The sequence below is a fragment of the Zerene cesonia genome, chromosome 17 (genome assembly GCF_012273895.1).
Source record: "Zerene cesonia ecotype Mississippi chromosome 17, Zerene_cesonia_1.1, whole genome shotgun sequence".
In the NCBI taxonomy this organism is placed as follows: domain Eukaryota; kingdom Metazoa; phylum Arthropoda; class Insecta; order Lepidoptera; family Pieridae; genus Zerene; species Zerene cesonia.
The window spans coordinates 9437919-9460882 of record NC_052118.1 but is presented as its reverse complement, the minus strand read 5'-3'; the positions used below and the strand labels follow the sequence as shown (position 1 = coordinate 9460882).

At 32.0% G+C, this 22964-nt stretch overlaps 2 protein-coding genes across 2 annotated transcripts in view; one reads left to right on the top strand and one right to left on the bottom strand.

Annotated features, from left to right (window-relative positions):
- Nucleotides 1-10213, bottom strand: part of LOC119833475 (sensory neuron membrane protein 2-like) — a 19144-nt gene extending 8931 nt beyond the window's left edge. Inside the window, exons 1-4 of the mRNA XM_038357492.1 lie at nt 9904-10213; nt 5248-5405; nt 3866-4010; nt 2522-2690 (exon numbers count right to left, since the gene is read on the bottom strand). Coding sequence (XP_038213420.1) covers nt 2522-2690; nt 3866-4010; nt 5248-5405; nt 9904-10017 — 586 coding nt within the window. The 5' untranslated portion in view covers nt 10018-10213. The remainder of the gene's footprint in view (nt 1-2521; nt 2691-3865; nt 4011-5247; nt 5406-9903) is intronic.
- Nucleotides 10214-20290: 10077 nt separating this feature from the next.
- The window catches only part of LOC119833633 (trypsin-2-like), a 4375-nt gene continuing 1701 nt past the window's right edge, over nt 20291-22964 (top strand). Inside the window, exons 1-4 of the mRNA XM_038357727.1 lie at nt 20291-20387; nt 20614-20815; nt 20958-21207; nt 21676-21825. Of these exons, the coding sequence (XP_038213655.1) occupies nt 20336-20387; nt 20614-20815; nt 20958-21207; nt 21676-21825 (654 nt within the window). The 5' untranslated portion in view covers nt 20291-20335. The remainder of the gene's footprint in view (nt 20388-20613; nt 20816-20957; nt 21208-21675; nt 21826-22964) is intronic.

Genomic DNA, 22964 nt, shown 5'->3' with positions numbered 1-22964 from the left:
AAATTATTTTATAGTTTTTAGTTTGATGTGCTTGAAAAGCGTGTTTTTTAGTTTTTTTAAACTATATTTTATTAAGTATCAACACCCTTCCCCCACTCGAAACGTTTAAAATTTTAAATTCATAAAAATATAATTTAGGATTGCGTATTTATTTATTTAGCCTGTGAGTGTTACAATCCATAAAGGTCTCCGAAAATACAATACAGGAGCCCGTTCGAGTCTATTTTTGCAATCTTTAATGTTTTTCTTATGGTCATAAACTTTTAGTCATTTCACTTTTTCCTTTCTTGAACAAAAATCTGACTGCACCCGTATTGTCTGTCTTTCGTAGTGACTATTTAGTAATCTGGTCTCTCGCTTTAGTTTCATTAAGTAAAGGGAGAAAGATATATGTTATGTTTATTTATAATAATGTGTGAGAGTTGACCTGGGCACTAATGGGTTAATATTTTATCATAATATGTGCAAAATGTGTCTGTGGCTATGCATTACCCTGAGCACCCACACATTCGCACTCTTACATCCACACCCACACAGACATAACCCCATACGCCCACACTATTATATCGCACACCTATATACGTGAATAAAATCTTTTGAATCCCTTTTTAAAGGTAGGATATAAGGTTTCCTCCAGATGCTTCTCCACGGTTAGATGTAGGCTACAGCCTATCTCACTCTCTAGCTATCTCTAGACACGAGAAAGAAAGATACTCTAATAAAAATAGTAGTGCAGAATGCTTATATGCTTATGAATGTTAAATTATGCTATTTAAACAAAAAATTAGAGTATATTAAAATTTTCAGAACTTGGCTAAATTAAAAAAAAAGAATCATCAATATCAGTTCACTCATTAAAAAATTATGAGGTAATAAACACAAAAAAGTACAGGCGAATTGATTACCTCTTCTCTGTTCTTGTCGGTTGAACATATATTGAAACTAGCATTTGCCCGCGGCTTCGGATGCGTTTAATTCGGAGTAGTTTAGTAGATATTATTGTACATATAAAACTTCCTTGAATCACTATCTATTAAAAAAAAACCCATCAAAATCCGGTGAGCAGTTTTAAAGATTTAAGTGACTTTTAAAGTGACTTTGTTTTATACTATGTATGTAGTGAAACATAAAAAACAATCTAAACACAAGCATGTTTTGACGCGCAAGTGTAAAGAGCAAAAATGTATAAATACAACTACTACTAGTATAGAATTATGTTATCTGTGATTGCAATAACCTAAAATTTTAAATGGGGTCGAATCTCGACCGCAATGACAGAAGTAGCCAAAATTATTAACATTTAATACCTTTCACAATTGTCTAGCACTCTTCATGGAATAACTTTTCGATACTGATCAAAATGAAAAGAATATTTTCAACAATCGACTATGTTTCATCAAAATTCCATTGCCTTTGTAGTGAATGGTTGTAGGCCGCAACGGAAATTATATACATGTCATTCAATTTTGTAAATTTTAACGCACGTTTTAACGTGTCTGCTTCTTTGAAATTTTTGTATAATAGAAAACTGATGAGTATTTTTTTGGTTTCTATTTAAAGAGATTTAGTTTTAGGACTTGACTTTTGACATTGAAGAATGTAGGTTAAGGTGAATGTAGGATGTTTTTGGGTTTTTATAAGTATTCAAATTCAATTGGTTACAAGAAGTTCGATCCCATGCGTCCCGCCTCATAACCGAATTTTTCTAAGTAATGAAGAATGTTTTTAGTGTTCAGTGGAATTTTATTTTACCATAATTGGAGTTAAGATTCATATCAATTTAATTTTTTTTTTATGTCATAGCGGTAAACTGAGCTGGTGGTTTGCCTGATGGTAAACCTCTGAGAATGCGCTGCCCGCTTTCAAGGGATAAGGAAAGGATTGATGAATAGAAAGAAGGAATGGACCGGGAAGGGCTAGGAGAAGGAAATACACCTTAAATAGCCGTTATTTTCTTTCATATGATCGTAGTGATATGTATAACAAAAAATCTCTTCTGAACTATACCCATAAACTACTTTTCATATTTCGAAAGTTCCATGTAACTTTTTCTTAGCAAAACCACATTTAACATAATACCATACTAGCAAAACCCGACATGTAACTTGTTTTTAAATAATTACTGCGTCTCGTTAACTACCTGGATGTCTGAAAGAGATCGCTGCATCAGCGATAAGACCGCCTGTTTATCGGAATGGCTTGGTTTGCTTTCATTTCACTTTATTCGTGCTCGTGTTCGAAAAATAGTAAGTGTAACATCATGAATTATTTCATTAGATAGCTCTTAATAAAAACTAAACCGCCTTTAAATTGTTAGAACAAGATCAAATTTCAATGGGACGACAGGAACCTTTCAAATAAAAAAGAGATTAATCAATTGGGTTAATCCAGTCGAAATTTCTAAGGTAAGCTAAAAAATGCAGTCCTTTTTTGAAGTCGATAGATAATAAGTCGATAGATGATAAGTATTTGGGTGCGTTGCTTTTAAAATATATAATTTCATACACGTTGAAGTGCTTACCTAAAGCAGAATGGTTTAAAGCGCAATTGAGGTAGATTCCATCAAAGAACAGGTCCTTTGCTTTGACCTGGACGAATGGGACCACCTCACTGGAGAAGAACGCACCCATTGCTGAATTCAAAAGACCTATAATACCTGGCATTAGGTCGTGTGCTGTTAATATTGCATTCTGAAATAGTGTAAAATCAAATAAAACAAAAATATTGTAATTGTAGAATATAAATATTTCATTTGTAAATATGGTAAAGGTTTAATTGTGTCTTATTTAAAATAATTGGCGGAATTTCAAATAGTCATCTAAATTGGTATTCACAAATGAAACTTTGCTAAGATTGTTTTTACTTTGAAAAATTGAGAATGAATTTATGATTTCTCATGGTAGTACCCTAAATCTTGACTTAATATTTCCATAAAATATAATATTTGAATTAAATATGCTAACGATTTCTATTACGTATTTAATTGTTGTCAACAAAATTCTTAACCGCCTTCCATTTGTCAAAACAAAACGAAATTTAAATGGGGCTAAGGAATCACAAGGCAACCGATTTAAGTCAACAAACAAACAAAATGTAGTTAAATTAAGAACCACCACCTTTTTTCAAGTCGGATGAAAAACACGAGATTACGGTGTTTTTTACGAATGGAATACACGCTTGTAACTTTTAAACATAGCGGTTGTCATGAGAATTAACGGCTAGTAAAAAAACTATTTGCATACACATCACAATTACGATATAAGTGTTCATTAAACATCATAATGTGGGAACTGCGGATATACTATGAGGATACAATTAAAATACAACAATATTTTTAATATAGATGTGTAAGAAAAACTTGTAGTTATATTAAAGATGATTATATTATGAGATAAATATAGCAAAGTAATTAAACATGCAAGTTCTTAAGATGCAAAACATAAAAGAGTACTTTTTATCAATGGAAAAAATAATTATTATTTATTTCCTCAATAAATAATATGACAATAGAATATTTTTGCCTAATTTACACATTATTTGATTAAATTCAGTGGTGAGGATATCGGACTTAAAGTCGATGTGACGGGGGTTCGAGACCAGGCGAGCGTGCAAGGAATAAATAGATTTTTTTCAATTTATCTGTGCATGTGTCACAATCGGTCAAAACGTTGAAAGAAATTATCATGAGGAAATCGGCATGTCCAAGGATCAAAAGTTCGGCGATATGTGACACCTGCCAATCCGCACTTGGCTAGCGTGGTGGATTGTGGACTGAACCCTCATAGGAGGCTTGTGTCCTGTGTTCACGCATGCCCACGCGTTCTTATAAAAAAACATGCGATACTGATGAAAATATTTTACTAACCATATAAGAATAATTGATAATGGTGACTTCTTGGTCATCACTGAGACCTCCAGAAGCTTCCTTGTCGTATACAAATGTCTTCTTCATGGTGTATTCTATGGTGTCGTTATCACCGTAGCCTAGTATTGTTCGCTCCCGATATTCTCTGTAAATGAGATATAGTTATGAGTATGTGAAATTCGAGAACGCTTCAACACGCAATGGGTCAACTCGCACTGGGGAAGGTACCATATATCTCAAAAATTGGCGTAAAGTAGCAGCATGGTAGATGTTATTAATATTTAAGACTTTTCGATATGAAAGAATTATACGAAGACTTAAATACCTTTTAGTTTCGCTACATAAAAGAAAGAACCACATAAGCTGTGTTGATATATCATTTTCGGATTACTTAAACTTCACTTAATGCACAGATACCATCTTACAATACTTGCTTAAAGACAGAAAAGAATCGCAGCAAAGTAATTAAACATTTCTTTATTATAAATTAAACTTAAATAGACACTTGAGTTTTCAGAATCCCACAATACTTATAATCTTTGGCTCATTAAGGAAATTTCAAAGCATTTTAGCTTTATAACAAGTTTCTTCTATATAGCCTATTCTTCCAACAGATCCATTGGATATAGACATTAATAATCAGTCTTCCTCTAAGCATATTTAAGAAACGTGAGAATTAATTGAATAGAATTTGAATACAATAATGCAATTTTAATGTGTTTTGCAGTTTTTCATCCCATTGTCTCGTTTCCTTATTTTCCGCTTCTTGTAGGACAATTCTATTGTAAGACTAGGCGTTTAATAAATTTAATAAAAGTGATAAAACTGTTTATAACCGTGAGTTTATAATTTTATATTTTTTATTGGACAATGTTAAGAACGCCGAAAATATTGCTCCTGTATAATTCTTATAAGCAATTGTGTGTAAGAAGTTATTTAAAATTTTTTCATAGTAAATTTATAAGATGAAGCTATATTATATTTCTTTAAATACACTCAAATTATACTAGAAATTTAATGTACTATGAAAATTGGTGATGACAATCGATAGTGACATATTATCTTCTTATATATTTTAATATTATAAATATTTTAGAAGATTGAGTAGCGTAGGGCATAAATGGGAATGAATATGGATAGTAGCAAACATGCGACATTATTTTGAAAAAATAGTCAACCCATCTGATACAATAAAACTATGACTTTTATAATAAAAAAAAGTTCAAATTATTATTGTCTTCCTCACAAACGATAATCGAAAATAATTAAAATAAGCAGATTACGGCACGACCTCATAACCTCTTAATTAGACTTCTTTAGGGCACTTTTAAGTAATTCTACGACAATTCTGTATATGACAATCAATAAAATATACCACTTACTTATACACAAAGGGGCCGACTTCATTCAGCACTGGTTTTCTTCCTGCCATTATATCGTCGACGTTGGTAACATTGAATAAGTATACTTTGAAATGCAGAGGCATCGGCAGCTTCCGCCATTTTTCAAACATTTCTGATGATTTATCTAATTGTACACCCTGGAAATTTAAGAAAAATCTTAATAAATGCACTCTCATAATATACAGCTGAAGAGTTTGTATATGAATGCGTCTATTACAGGAACTACTGGACTGATATAAAAAATTATTTTATACTTGGATATATACTTGATCTCCGAGTGTAAGTGACAGCAAAATCTTCAAGCTTTCCGCCCGCAGCTTCGCTCACGTAATAAAGGAAAATGTATACAGCTCCGGGGTTTATCACATCCATTTCCCAGTCCCATAGGATTTCTACGATCAACCATGTCCCATGCCTTTTCACATACAGCACGTGCGAAACCGTATACCGTTAGTTAATTAAAACAAATAAGATGAGCAACTACTAATGACAACTCAGAAGCTAGTACAGAGTCACTGAAAATCAGCTCTATGCTTTGACACCAAATATATCCAGAGTTCTATCCATTTATATATTGACGAAGCATACAATTTCATTCACCTACGTTGTGTGTGTGTGTCTTTGAATATTTCACAGGATTCTAATAAGGTAGTGTATGAAACATTTCAATCAATAACTATGCATAGTTATTACATTGCATAGCTACTTTAGTTATATGTGAGTATTATATGATATTTAACTTTTATTTCTAAGATGCGAACAGTAATATCGTAAGAATATATTCCAAGTCGTCATATAGCGGAGAAGTGTTGTTTATTTAACGTAATCTTGTTTTAACTGTAAATTTCTGTTACATACTCATATGCCAGCACTGGAAAACTACTCTTATATTATGTATATATTATATAGTTATAGTAGTAGTTATATAGTATGTAGTTTGTAACGTTTTAACGCAAAAACCACTGAACCACCAGAAATTCTTTCATCATTAGAGATCAGCAACTTCAAATAACGACATAGGCTTTATATGTATTACAGACGAAGCCGGGGCGAACAACTAGTGCTTGATAAATATATATAAGTCATAGTCATATAATTATTGCAAAAAATTGTGCCTTTCCACTATTTAAAAAATCCATAAGTACCAAAATAATCTTTAAATAATTATTATTTATTTCAATAAACGGCCTTGCATTATACGAGAACAATGATTATAAATTTCTTTAGTTATTGATACAGATGTTTTGTATAATTCAGTCGTCATTACTATAAATGATTTCAATATTCATTTTAGAAATATGTTGTTATCCTGTAAATTGAATCGAGAAAAGGTATATGGGTAATAAATGGGCTATGTAAAACTGAAAGAATTTTTCAGAACGGTAGTTCCCGAGATTAGCGCTTTCTAACAAACAAACTCTTCAGCTTTATAATGTTATTTAAGATATAAATGTATAATGCTACTTTTAATAAAATCATCGTACCTTATGCCACTATGGAAAAATACAGTTATGTGGTATTTTTTAGACGCTCTATAAGAAAATTTATGATTTGACTTCATGCAATTTATCTCCGACTTTATAGATTTTAAATCGAAAATAACCACCCCTTGATTTGCTGAATAGATTTTGATTGATTTTAGTATTTAGAGAGGTGGATTCTAATAAAATTACATTTGCAAATTGCTATAAACTAGCGCCAGACTCAAAATAAAAATCCTAAGACTTCAACATCACTTGAGATGAATTGTCCTGACTTAAGAACCAGTTTTCGAGAAAAACTTCTTGGATGACAACCCTATCCGAGAGAAATTTGGGCGAATGATAGCCCTAATTTTACATTATCAATTACATTGTACCGCACATTTCTACAATAATACTTATAGTAAAAGAAAACAATGGTAAGACACGCCAGTTCGCATGGCATAATTAATTTTAACAGGTATTTGAAGTTAATGCACAATCAGTAGTCGATTGCAATAAACGCTGAGTAATAAATATTTGTTACTACCTTGTGTTGTATTTATGAGATTATGAGTTCAAAGTCTTACCAAAAAAATCCTACTAATATTATAAATGCGAAAGTTTGTAACGATGTGTGTGTGTTTGTTGCTGTTTCACGCAAAAACTACTTAACCGATTGCAATAAAATTTGGTATGTAGATAGCTGGATAACTGGAATAACATATAGGCAACTCTTTATCCCGATATTCCTACGGGATACGGACATACGCGGGTGAAACCGCGGGGCGCAGCTAGTTTCCATATAAAACACAAATTTGAAAGTGCACATTATCTTAAATTGGCGTTGCTAAAAACGAAGAATGTTCTTAATTCGATTGTATTTTGTTTGCTTTTTATTACTAGATAACTTTGTGTGTTTTTAACAGATTAACATGATTCTTTTGGAGTTTGATAGGAAATTATGATATGCTCCCATTTTAAAACAAGAATCGGTGGTTATTATAGAATGAATTTTTGTTTAAAACAATTGTGCAATGACAAAAATTATTGCAATGGAACTTAAACGATAGAGTAAGATCGGAGGCATTTAATGTTTCCTGACAGACAATAATAAATGATTACCTTATACATTAGCATAGTAATAACCAAACAATATACATCATAAGTAAACAATATATGTATATTCCTTGTGTTTTATATAAAACTATTCTTTTTCATCTATTTATATTTAAAAGCCAATCAATCAAATGATTCATTAATGTTTTATTCATTTTAATTAACTATGGCTATATAAAAATATATAATAAAAAAAGCATTGAAGAAAAGAAAACGGTTCATGGGTGGCCTTGTTGCTAATATGTTATTTGCTCCACTCAACCTTCTGTAACTTGAAAATATTTATAATAACATGACACATGTTGAACTTAATATATGAAATAAAATTTGAAAAAAAAAATACATAATTCAAGAACCCGGGTTACCTCCGCGGAGGCCGTGAAAATGTGAGGTAAATCAGTTCTTATTTCAGTCTCGGATGAATACACAGCTATAATATAGATCATCTAGCGCCATCATTTTCCGACACTGGAATTAGCACTGCTTTAAGACGTCACGGTAATCCCTCAGTATTAATAACACTGATCAGACTTGCTGCTTCACAGACTGATATGTGGTAGTGTTATTATGTAAATTTTGTATTGTAATGGAATTTCTAGTCGAATATGTTATATACATAATTTTTTATTTTTATTGGGTTTGGCATTTTTTTTTCAATAAATCGTTTATCTTTATAATTAAAGATTTCAAGTGAAAATGAATCATCAAAGTCAGTTCACCCAGTTGAACGTACGGTGGAAACAAACCCAAAAAAAATTACAGATACAGTCGTTTGAGAACCTCCATTTTGAACCTCCAATTAATTTAATACATTAAAATGATATTACTTTAAGAAAATCGTTGTTATTATCTGTTTGACATGACACAGAATATATTTCAATTGAATAAACAGAAACGTTATAATAACCTAGAAATAATCCGATTGACCTCCTTTACGACATGTCACGCCACACCGTTTACCATCCCAGCCTTAGCCAAGGTTAGAATTACTATTACGATTAATTAAAATATTTAATAAACCCTTTCCATAATATAATTATTGGGGAAAACTCGATGTTTATTTTAATTAAGAGACAGACAGTGTAAATGAATTAAATAACTTATGTAAATCTATACCACAGTATACTTAAATACTGCTCTATATTAATAACACAATGATGAAGAGTTTGTTTGTTTAAACGCGCCTATATCAGCAACAATTTAAATAAATGTTCCCTGAAGTCCCTGAAGTCGTCGATGAATTTGATTGCATATTTCAAATTAATTTAGTCACCAGTTATTATATTAAATATTTTTCTCGAAAAACGTTTCATGAGAATAACTTTTTATCTCTTTAACTGTCAGTTTTATTTACTTCGTGATTACTATGTTATTATCCCACCTCGAATAACATGAATTCATGTAATATATTTTATTATGTAATATATTGTAACTTTATTTTAAAAAAATCTAACTATTTTATTTGTTTTAGCGTCTAAATTTACAAATAGAGTTATTCTGTCTAATATTTTAATTGAAATTAGTTGAAAATGTACTTTACTTTAATTATGTTACTTTTAGAATGCAATATTTATAAATTACAACAACATTTGAATAAGTGTTTATTGAAGATTTAAAAATACATGGTAGAGCGTAGATAAAAATGATTTAATGTTAATGTATAAAATTGTATACGTACACTATAATGTATTCGAAAAATGAAGATGACAGTGATGGATAGCGAAGTATTACAACTATTTATTTTGTTTTTGCTGAGTTTTTTTCTCAGATATTGGTAACAGTGAATGACCTTTGCTTTGGTTCAGGTAAAATATTTCTTCTATATATGTTAAGCATATAATAATAATAACGAAAAAACAAACAAAAATTGTTAAACATATTTTGTTATTGATATTGCAATATTATTATATAGTAATTCATTGTTATAAAGTGATTTAAATCTGATATCAATTACAACGTCGAATTATGTTCGACATTTATTATACACAAGCTTATGAAGATATTGTTAGCTTAAATAAATATCTATATTTTGAGAGTGAGAATTAAAAGTTCTTACCTTTTGTATCTGCCGACTGACGATCTTCGGGAAGCCCCATACCGCCAATATAATGGAAACTATCAAAGCGCACACAGACAGACCGAAGAAAAGTTTCGCATTTTTCCCCAACATTTCGAATTCAACTCAAACCAATTAAACTTCACCAAACGCAATTCCAAAGTCCGAGTCACATACGTTCCTAATTTAAATTTTGGTAACTGTCAAGGAGTACGTATTATGACGATCGTTTCATGTTATTATATTTTCTTTGTACATGACCGTTCACGGCGGACGTAAACAATACAATACAGCCTGCGCCCGCGCACGTGTGTAAACTTTTCACGATAAAAACAAAAGCCGATGGACAGGTTTAAGAATCGTTAGATGACGTAAGGTTGGCCTTTGAATCAAGTTGCGGTATATCTTATGTGCATTTTATTGATACTTTTAGTCTATTATATGTACTTTATAAACTATAGAAATAGTTTCGTTAATAATTTAAAATATTAAAGTATGTCAGAACATTTTTCACATAATAGAGTTAATGCGTTAGTAACACTGTCTGACTGTTTATTAACTTTATTATCTTCTCTTTTATCTATCAATTCTTAAATAAAATGCATCAAATGTAAACAGAAGAACTGATATGCAGGACATTAGGCACCTTGATAGATGTCACTAAATACTTAATTCAACTCTAGTCCACTTTTTAGTTTTATAAGTTTTAAACTCAGTGTCATCCTGCGCGTTTCCACTTACGACACACACTTATTTATTGGATTTAGTAAAAAAATATATTAGTTACAATGTTACGTAAGTAATTATTATTTTATAGTCTACCTTGACCATAAATATAGATAATACAAAATACAAAGTGCGTTGTAAAGAAACAAAACGATGACATTAAATTTTTTTTTTTTTCGTTTTAACATGTTTTGAAAATATTAAATGCAGACAGTTCTAATGTCACGTAACGAAAAAACGATTTTTTTTATGTCACAGTCGGCAATGGAGCTGGTGGGACGCCTGATGGTAAGCGCTACCACCGCCCATGAACATTTGGCCCATGAAGGTCCATTGCAGACCTCACGCCTCTACAAATGGATTGCCGACTTTAAGTTGGGAAGGGATTAAGAAAGTAATGGGATGGGTAAGGAAAAGGATATGGGCCTCCGGCTCCCCCACTCACCGAACGAAACACAGCAGAATACTATCTCGCGCCGGTCGTCTGTGGTGGTGTGGTACTTCCTCGGTGCGAGCTGGCCCAATTCGTGCCGAAGCGTGCTCGACTACCACTTACAAAAACCACACTATATACAAATATTTTTGTGTTTAAATGAAGCTTATTAGATGACGTCCAAAATATAACAAATCTTAAAGAACAAATCAACTGTTTATTAAATTATCATAATATTAATTTCTTTGTAAAGATTATCGTTAGATAAACAAACGGGCAATACTATTTGGAAAATGTTAAAATGCATATTTACTAAGTGACAAGTAAAACATTTTTTATATTCTGGGTCAACCCGGGTGAAACTGGGACAAGCAGCTTGTCTTAAATACATTCTAATATTCTATGAAATTCCTATATTTCATCAGACATTAATTAAATCCTTGGTTGAAGATCTTATAGATCTTTAGGTATGTACTAATTAAGGTATGCATAAGAAGACAATTGCAGAACATCATTGCACATAAGATAACACGAAGATTACATTTCTAAATATGTATGAGATTATGTCTAAATTAGTATAATGATAATTATCTTTATTATATTCATCTTTTTGGTTGTGAAAATCTGTCTCTCTGGAAGATAAAACCACAGCACCGATACCGATACTAAGGGTATACGGCAAATCCTATAAGATTCTGCTGCCCGTCTGTCGGTCTGTGCGTCCGCCCGTCACAAGGCTAAGAAAAATTTACACAACATAACAAAAAAGTAAATTACAAACATTTTTATAAATATTTTTGATATGATTTCTCCCAAGACTTGATTACAATAAAGCTTAATTTAAATATACTTAATAAATTTAGCATTAAGTAGACTTATCATGATAATTGATCGCTATGAATGTTTCAATTAGCGATTCTACGTATTTTATATAAAACTACATTTCCGCAATCACTTCAAAAGCATCGAGCTATGAATTTCGCAGAAATAAGATAATATTATGTCTAGGAATTGAACTAGACTAGACTAGACTAGTTTTGATAATCCTCACAATAAATTAATACCAGAAAATGCTTGAAATGTCTATAGATTACTAAAATCGAGGCGGCATTTGAACCCGCGTCTTTTGTAGCCTGAATCTCGACCACCAATGATCTAACATAAGTTCGAAAGTCGAAATCCAATGCCTTCTACTCTTTCGATTTCTTCGGCCCCACGTCATGTATTGAGATAATCAACAACCGTATCAACCAATGTGAAACATTAAACAAATGATTACAATATTGTATCGATAGAACGGAACCTTTGCTGAATTTTATTTCTAGTTTAATATTATCTATGACTGAAATAAATGGAAAATATTAAAAAACTAGACGCTCGTCCCGGCTCCGCCCGGATATCAAGATTTCTGTTTAATCCCAAGAGAGCCTTTAATCGGGATACATAGTAAAAAGTAAGTCAGCTCATACCATGTCTGCATAATAAATCAAAATGCGTACAGTAGTTTCAGCGTGATTGACGGACACACAAAGAAAATTGTCACATTTTTAATATTAGTGTGAAGTGAGATTGGAAAAAGGAAAAAAGAATTAGTAAAATTATTTATGTGTATAATAACCTCGTTTCTTATAAGTTTTTTACTGGGTAAAGTCAATCAGATGATTGTTTTTTATTTGAATACTTATACTCCCGTGTCGTCCCAGTTCATTTAAGACTAATTCAGACGATTTGAAGGCGCTTTGGTTTTGTATTAAAAAATATAATTTTAATGTCGATTACTACAGCATATATAGGGATATGACAGTGCACTTTGTAGTATAATAATTGCTATTCACGTCGTTTTTCAGTAATAGGTACGTGTGTGATGTCACGGTCTGTCGGATAGGACAATAGAAAAACATTGAACCAAAACAACTGCTATAGTGGAAACCTAATATTGTGATTTTTTCATTTTTCTTTAATATTGAACGCAATTTACTGAACGAAAAAAAATAGAAATCATATATCGTGAGGCGGGATTCGAACCCGCGTCCAACGCTTTACCGCAGCTATGCCCTAGACCGCTAGACCGAATGTGCAATATTGTAATAATTGAAATAATATTTGATTTAAGCATACACTTAAACCAAAAGAGTAGAAGAAATTGGATTTATGGGGTGACCTAGTTTGTATCTTCACTTTATACAATGAAACACATTGTAAAATTGAAGTAAAGAGTATCTAAGACTGAAAATAATGGTTTAAACTAAAATCCCGAGTAAGTTTATTGTACGCAAGATGGTACAAAGAATTATGTGTTTATTTAGTAACGTAGGCTACCTTTACCGAGTCGAAACATCTAATTTTTTGGGAGGATTAACTTGAATATACGTGCGAAGCCGTGCTCGAGAAGCTAGCGCAAAATAAATATGAATTATCACTCACCACGACGTGATTTAAAGGTCATAGTGATTTAATAATATCTTCTTATTAAATGACCAATTAAAGATTTTGCTTAATAACATTTAGAATTACATTTAGAACCGGTTGTATTGTTTTGGTGGGTTTTTAGTTTTTATCCTTTGAGATTTTCTTATAGTTAAATTCATTATTCTGAATTGGGATTTACGAGTATTGCCAGATTAAAATTAATATGACTACTAATAATACTTTATTGTAAACAAGTAATAATAATGAATGAGCAAACTTAAAAAGCGTACACACATGCAAACTATAATTTCATTTCGTTAAATTATAGTCCGGACACTCGAACGTTTGATAATACCGCGATTTATCTAAGTACTGAATGATAAACATTTTTCCTTACTATTAGTTCACTTCCATCGCATAATTGTGCTGGTCACGGAAAAATAATTACAATCATTATGGAGCACTATGTGTTACAGGTGATTTGGGTAATAGCGTATCTAGTAAGAGTGCGGAGTGACCAGATCTCATGATTTTGTATCGAAATATTGTATGGATCACGATTGTTAAAAACGTGTTGAATCAGAGGTGGACATGAGTTATCTCGGATGATTCGTTATTGGGTTTGGTTTGAATTATTTTTTAAAATACTTAAATATGGTATGAGTATTTTAGTTGGAAGTACAAAGCAATATTTTTGAAAACATGACGACACTACCTTTTATATGTATTCTTTTATGTGCTGAATACCTTGTAATACAAGCTTGACAATTTTACAGCACATTTTAAACATATAATCAGGATCATTAAATATAAAATTTTCTTATTCAAATAATGAGAAAATATGAACAACATATCTCTGAATATCTTTACAAAAACAACCAATGAAAATTCAGACATTTCATAAACACTTAATCGAAATCTCTTTAAATGAATATGGCAGTATCATGCATGTTAACTACCACTCATTCTGATTTAACCAGACAGATTCATAATGTAAAGTTTCACCCATTACCAGTAACTATCAACGCAAGCCCGATCAGATCATGTAACTATTATAAAAATACATTATTCTATGTATAATCGACACATGGCCAGCGCGCAGGGAAAATTTGCGAAAAGGTTATATCGTGTGGGGAAGGCCAAGTACACGTCTATAGAAGTTTTTATATGAATTATGCGTGTAGTCACGCTATGTATACAATATTGACGATGTAAGAAATGTTAAGTGTGTGTGAGTAGGTATATTTTGTATTGGAAATATTGAATCATAGATTCTTTAACTAAAACTACAGCAGAACAAGTATCTTTTGGCATTTGAATGACACTAACATTGGGCGAGTAAATGAGGCTTACCAATGGAAAAATATCCTCGTTTCAGGGAAGGGAATGAAGTAGAAGCCGATCTACTAGTTTTTTCGAACTACTTTTTCTTGCTTCAGATAGTGTGTGCGTGAACTATAAAATTATGTTTTTTTTTCTTTTGTCATCGGCCATGAAGCTGGTGGGTCGCCCCCCAATTGTATGAGCTACCACCGCCCAGGAATATTTTCCTAGGCGTCATGTCTTTGTAGAGCTATATAGAAGCAAATACCTAAGTGGGATTAATAAAAAAATATGAACATCATATGTAATAATGTATTCGATTATATAGAGATAAGTTTTTAATAACGTTTTCTGAAACATACTAGTATGTATACATAAAAAAAATACAGATGTAAGAGCTGGTATTATTGTATAAATTTCAATTTAACACAACATAAATTCATATAGGTTTTTTAATAACTAAGCTATAAATAAATATGGTAATTATAGATATGATCGCAGCGCAATTGGGAGCAATTTATGACAATTCTGTTATCGTCATTAAAATAATTATTTTGATCGCCTCTAGAGTTAATCCTCAGGGCTTAAAAGATTAGATAATAATGATGGGTATTACAAAAAGCTAAATGAATGGCTAGCTCAGAGGATACCTACGCAATATGAAGTACCAATACCCATTATAAAAATTCGTGTGTTTATTTGATATCTGGTAAAGTTACAAATATTAGAAACTAGCTTTTTGCCCCTGCTTCGCCTGCGTATCCAGTGGATAAGATGCGCGCCTATACCATTAAACCAATACTGATGAAATTGGTACAAAAATAGCTCAAAACCTCAAAAGGAACATAGAATAGTTTTATCTTAGAAATGTCATAGCTACGGGATCCATGTGAACGGTTAATCAAAAAGTTACTGTAACTGTAAATCTTATATTAAGTCGCGGCAGAAAACTAGTTTAAAAATAAGTAAGCAACCCAAACTTACACACGACTTTTGCCATCTATACTTTCATGAACAGTTTGGCATAATATAGTATATATGTGTGTGTGTAAAGCTTATCACACACGTACCCACATAATACATTTTATGACCTCACAGGCTTCTGTGGTATAAGCTGGCTCGGCTTGATGCCATCAGAATTATTATTTATATTACCTGTGTCACCAGGTTTAATTGTTATGTGTACAATTACCCGCTATTATATTGAAAAAATGTCATTTGATTTATATTCTTAAAGCATTGGCGGCAAAACCGGTTATATCCGATGCAATAATCAATGTCATTTGATATTCAAAACTCCTTTGATATGAGGCAGATTTAAATATTATTAAGAACGTAATTATTTAAATAAATGTCTGCTTTCATTTATACTCGAACAGGGTGATGCTTACAGAGATACATACATCTCTACTCATACACGTATTATAAATGTGAATATGTGTTTGTTCGCCTATCTTTCACATCGCAACGGAGCAATTTTATGATATTTTTGCACGCTTCGGCACGAATTGGGCCAGCTCGCACCGGGGAAGTACCACACCCCCACAGAAAACTGGCGCGAAATAGTGGCATGTGTTTCGTATGGTGTGTGGGGGAGCCGGAGGCCCGTTTCCCTATTCCTCGCCCGTCCTAGTTCATTCCTTCTTTCCAGTTGTTAATCCATTTCCCTTACCCCATAAAAGCGGGCAGCGCATTCGCAGAGGTACTTTGCGAATGGGTGGTGGTGATCGCTTACCATAGGCGAACCACCAGCTCAGTTGCCCGCTATGACATAAAAAAAATGCTGCAGCGAAATAGATATTGCTCATGACACTGTTATCTCGACTATACCACGTTGTTTTATAAGCGACAATGTAAATCATAGTGCAATATATCCTTCACATAAATATCACAAATAATATGCAGGTGAATACCAAACATTCGTGTTGGACATAAATATGCGATTAATATGATACATTTGTATCAAAACTAATCAATATATACATACAGGTATAATTAAAGACAGACCGTTTCTGTATAAAGCCTTTCAAAGTTAATTTGATGTAAAAATATAATTTAGGAGCTACCTTTTTAAACGAATTTGAATTATTTATTCGAACAGTGGTTAAAAATTATCTCCTTTTTCCATATGCTGTTAGACATAGGTATCATAACTCAATGCCTATATAGGTTATATAGACATTGAAGCTATATTTTAAATAAGTGTGGCCCTTTTCTGAGTCACATTATTAAAGGGAAATTCAGGATAAACAGTTGATATTATTAAAAGCTATTTATTTATTATTAGAGAAAATGTATTTGTATACTGTAATTATAGTAGCTAATATACATATAATGTATAACAATAATACTATACATAATGTATCACAATAGTCATAATTAGATCCGTACGTGAACAAATGCGAAAATCAGAAATCGAATGTATGTGAATATTAACTTATCGCAATACAAATAGTGAAAAAGAATTTATTAATAGGCGATTTTGGTTATAAATTTGTATTCATGCATTTGGAATAAAATATATAATGCATGCAGAGTCAATTAAATCATATTCAATGTAAAAGCTCAGAAACTATACTATACGTAAACGTATCTATAAGAATAGACTAGCATATATTTCTATCGTATAAATTATTATTTTGTCGAGTTATGACGCGTTATATAATATATTCCTTGGGGAGCATTTCCTGTACGATCGCACGAATATGGCAGCATATCCGCAAGTTTTTTGCTTGCGTACTATTCGCATGCGTCATACATTGATTATCCTAGTGTCCTGCTTACTCCTTCAAAAACTGTTAACCACAACACATCACACGCACTTTTGTAGCAGCTAAGTTTTCAAAATTAAAAATAAATATCTAAATTTTATTTCAATTTAAATATTTACGGATTTAAAAAGCATTGGCTTATATGAACAAATCGATATATCATTTTTCTTTATAATATAAAAATAACTATTGGCATAACAGTAAGGTTACATTAAGGTAAATTTTAAGAGATACTTGCGTTCCATGAAACCGTGGTATCATATATTCAGTAAGCTTTATACATAGCTGTAGCATTATTAGTCTAGATTGCCTTAAGCTAAACTGAAATTAAGCTTTATGATCAGTTATATTAGACGAAATATACAGCGTTTTCAATGAACGTTAAAGAATTGCTAATTTAACTCTATGCAAATATAATGAAGTGTGGTTTTTGATGAATAGTTGCAACCAAGTAGTGAATTTGTATTGGAATTAAGTTCGCAGCTTTAACTGTTGTAAATATGCCACAAAGCGTATGAAAATTCGTTTATTTTAGTGCATATAAAACTTTTTTTTCCAATCACATATATAACTGTAATGTGGACACTATATAATTCTCAAATCAAATTAATACTTTTATTTAAGAAACATCAATAAATAATTTTTATTCAATCGATGTGTACATTGACTATTTTCGAATTATTTCAGAAGTAATAAATATTATTAACTATAATTAACTAAAATTCTGCCACGATGTGGTATTATTTAACTAGCGAATCCCTGGACTTCATTTGTAGAACACTTGAAAGTGCTAATATTTGTTAGGGTCGGGTTCCTTCTCACTGCTTCTCAAATGGCTAATTTGTCCATAATTTTCTTTTTTAAATATATTTTACACTACATATTTATCTTTTATATAAAAACAGCTAAAATGTAAATCTTATTATATCGGTCCTTCCACGTTTAACATTTTACTGGATCCTATTGGTCTTCTGTAATTGCAAATGATGTACACCATAAAGTATTCAGCCATTTAGTTATTTAGTCACATAGGCATTTTATTTACTTAGTAATTATTCTCTAGAGACGAATCCACAATAAATCTTGTATTTTATCTGAAGTTAAAGCGCATCATTTGAAGAAAATGTAGTGGATAAGAAAGCATTTAAGTTAATTCCTTAATCTAGTTTCTTTTTGTATAGCAGGCAATTGAACTGATCGTTCGCCTGATGGTAAGCCATCACCAACGCCCATGAACATATGCAGAGTAGGGCCGCTGTGAAGGCGTTCTACGCTTTTAAGGGATAAAGGAAAAGGAAAGGATGGACTACGGGAATAAAGGAATGAATTGTAAGGGTGAGAAAAAGAATACGGGCCTATCATTATGAACTACTTTATCAATAATTCTGCAGTACACCAAATAAATAATACACATTTACAAAACACAGACTATAGAATGACGTATTGACAAAAAAGAAAGATAAGCAATACGATTGTTTTAATACATTTTTGTCACGTAAACTGGCAGTCGGCTAAGTGGCAAATGATGTATCACTTAGGAATGAATCATCTAACTTTCCCTTGGATTACATTGTTTTAAAATTTTCTTATCCTAAAGGCTCTGAATGTTCTAAAGGTACTTGGGATTTAAGGAGAGCGACTTTTATAAGTTAGTCCCTTTGATTGGTTTATGATTCTGTTTAGACAAAGATAAATAGGAAATCTTATGGAAAGCACTCTGGATGAAACTTAAATTTTATTTACTTATCCTCTTTGGGGCTTGAAATATATTGGGAACTCATGATGAAGAGCTTTGTTATAACTGGGTATTGTGATCAAAATAAATAATTTGCTTTCCTGTTTATGCATAACTCGTGTTTTAAGTAACTTGTTGTTTGGATATTTTTATACTCGAATATGTAAGCCTTAATTATAAAATTGAAAACCACAATAATAGTCCATATGAACAGAATTATGTAATAACTAGCTGACCCGGCAAACTCTGTTCTGCCTTACTCTTATAATTTAGGGGGATGAAAAATAGATGTTGGCCGATTCTCATAGATACCGATCAAAATCAGTCAAGCCGTTTCGGAGGAGTATGGCAACGAAAACTGTGACACGAGAATTTTATATATTAGATTATGAAGTTAGTATAGAATTTTTCTCTCCGCCTGGGCATATCCCATTGAAAACATTTCTTTGGAGGGTCAGATTCCAGTTGGCTCGGTTAGCACGAGGATACAGGCAAATCACAATGATGAAGAGACGAATATGAACAAAGTATTTATGGGCATTCAATATGGATATAATTAAATTTTGTATAAACAAAACATGAGAGTATGAGGATCTCAATTTCAGTTATAAAACTCAATCTACGCCGTTGACGTCCAGAAAATGGGGGCAGGAGAGTTAATAATTTTGCACTAGAATTTTTTTTTAGATTGAAGAGATTCTTTTCTTGTTTGATACCATAAAATTGTTATAGTTTGGTCCCATTTTAGATTTTGAGGTGGTTTCTCCCTTCCAGAGACGTCGGTGATCTTTTTTGTAAAAAAACTATTATTTCAAAATCAGGATGAAGCCATAGCCTTAATAGTGTTAAAAACATTAGAGGAAAAATAACTGTTTTATGGACCCTAACTCATTATTACAATGTAACGTGATACGGGTTATTCAATGCGATATTCAAATGAGCCTGTGTAGGAATATAAAAAGGTAATGAGACCAATTGAAATTCATAGCTCGTGCATTTGGAGGGATAGTTCACTTTCTTGTTGACTCTGTTACGATGTGGTTTACTGGGATTGTTTTGTTTGCTTCGACAGTCTGTGTTAATTCGGGTAAGATAAATTACAGTTGCCGCTTACGTTTCCATGGAAACGTTGTTAATTAAATCACCGAAAATTGAGTTTCGCTTACGTCTCATCAAAGATTTCATTAATTATTTTACAATTAACAAAGAAGTGTACGACACATGTAGTTAAGCTTAAAAATAAGTTTAAGTGACCATAGTGACTCCAGAAAAGGATATCCGAAAAGAAGATAAAAAATTAAATTTCCTTTCAGATATAATTCTATCAGAAAGAGTTCCAGTAAATGGTAAAGATGTGGAGCCTGGTTATACAGACGACAGAATAGTGAATGGTCAAAGTGCAAACATTCAGGACCATCCTTACCAAGTATCGTTTATTGTGAATAATTCTTATTTCTGTGGAGGATTTATTGTGAGTGAAAATTATGTGATGACTGCCGCACACTGTGCTCAAAAGTAAGCATTTATCATTTTTTATTTAACATTGACAAATACTAACAAGATTTTATACGAAAAATTAAAGCATTTAAATGCAGTATTATATTGAAATTCTAGATTTTATTACATTTTGATTTTAATATAAAATCTTTGTTTGTAGTGTGGATCCAAAAACAGTTGTAATGCGGGCCGGTAGTTCCTTCCGCAAAAATGGTACTTTAATTGAAATAGCAGAAGTAAAAGCATTTCCAGAATATGACAATCCACCATTTGACAAAGACATTGCTTACATGAGGACCGCTAAGCCAATAGAGTTCACAGATACAATACAACCGATTGCACTTCCTCCTAGAAACAGACCACTTGTCGCCAACTCTAACATCGTTGTTAGCGGGTGGGGAAGGACAATGGTTAGTATGATTCTGATAAAAATTGTATATTTCAAAGCCCTCACTTTATCAGCTCAAGAGGTAACGTTTCCATTCAATAAAGAGCCTCAATAAAATGGGTGGATAGGTGGATGGGTGATTAAGCTAACTAGCTTAATCACAGCCAGCCAACTGGCTGATTACAAAAAAAAAAAATTCAACCCCTATTACGAATGCGCTTACTAAACGCACAAGTAAATGCAGAAGGTTTGTTTCTTAATGTACACACGTAAACATTCAATGTTAACTTTTTCATGAATACGTAAATGTTCAATCATAGAATTTTCCGTCATCATAATCTTCAAATCGAATGGTATAAAAATAACTATTTTTGTCAGTTATTTTCCTATGATTATTATCGTGAACGTTACAAGTTAATGTTACAAGTAAATTATTTAATTCGGTGATTCATAAGCCAAGGTTAACTTAAAAATGTATTTATGATTCTAGCAAGGTGCATCTTCAATCCCAGATAGGCTGATGGAGGTTGAGATGCCCGTAGTGAGCTTCTTGCAGTGCTTCCTATCCTATCCAACAGTGCTCACCAAGAATATGTTCTGCTCTGGCAACTTCTTCTTGGGAGGAAAAAGTACTTGCCAGGTAAATTTACAATTTTTAATTTAGTCTTTTATTAACGTATAATTAGGTAGCGTTATAGTACAAAAAAATACAAAATAGTACAAAAAAACTTTTGACCGAAACCGGCTTCTATACTCAAAATGAAGTAAAGGAACTTGTCAACAATGAATAAAATTTATGAAAATATTGAATACATACATCATTAATGTAGAACTTGTTTTGCACTAAAAACAGTAAAATTCTTATTAATATAAAAAAATAAGTTATTTCAAACCCACATATAGGCACTTAAAAGTGAATGTAAATTAATTTGATTATTTAAAGTGGTACCCAGTTGGATGAGCATCCGCCTGAAGTAGGTGTCAGTCAAGCTATAGTAGTAGATAGTTAAATGTAGTATTGCTACATACCTATCCGTATACTAAGTAGTAACTTGTGCTTCTATGTGCAATTAAATTGAACAGCTGATGCTGTTTGTATTGAGTGGGTGGATACTATAGATTAATAATTAAAAAAAAAATTAAATCGCTTCATCGGTTCGGGATCTATGACGCCACAGATAGATAGACACATACAGACAGACACGTAAAACTTAAAACACCCCTCTTTTTGCGTCGGACGTTAAACACACATGTCAAACTAAGAATATCCCTCTAATTGCGTCGGGGGTTGAAAACAGCAAACGAGCCTGTTAGCACAATCACATGATATTCGATAATTGGCAATCAACGACGTCATAGGTTGTGACGGCATTGACATCCATCTATTGGATCTTTCCAGAATAAAGCCACAGTTTAGATTCGTATTTTCGAATATGCCAAATTCTAAGCTTAGGTATATAGCGTTGTCGATGATTGTGAAGATTATATTGTACCAAGCTGCGCCCCGCGGTTTCACCCGCGTAAGTCCGTATCCCGTAGAAATATCGGGATAAAAAGTTGCCTATATGTTATTCCAGATGTTCAGCTGTCTCCGTACCAAATTTTATTACAATCGATTCAGTAGTTTTTGCGTGCAAGAGCAACAAACACACACACATCCTTAAAAACTTTCGCATTTATAATATTAGTAGGTACGATTTGTATTTTATACCTAGTCTTGCCATAAATATTGTAATAAAGAAAAAAGAAAATTGTTAACTGCAAATAACATTTATTACT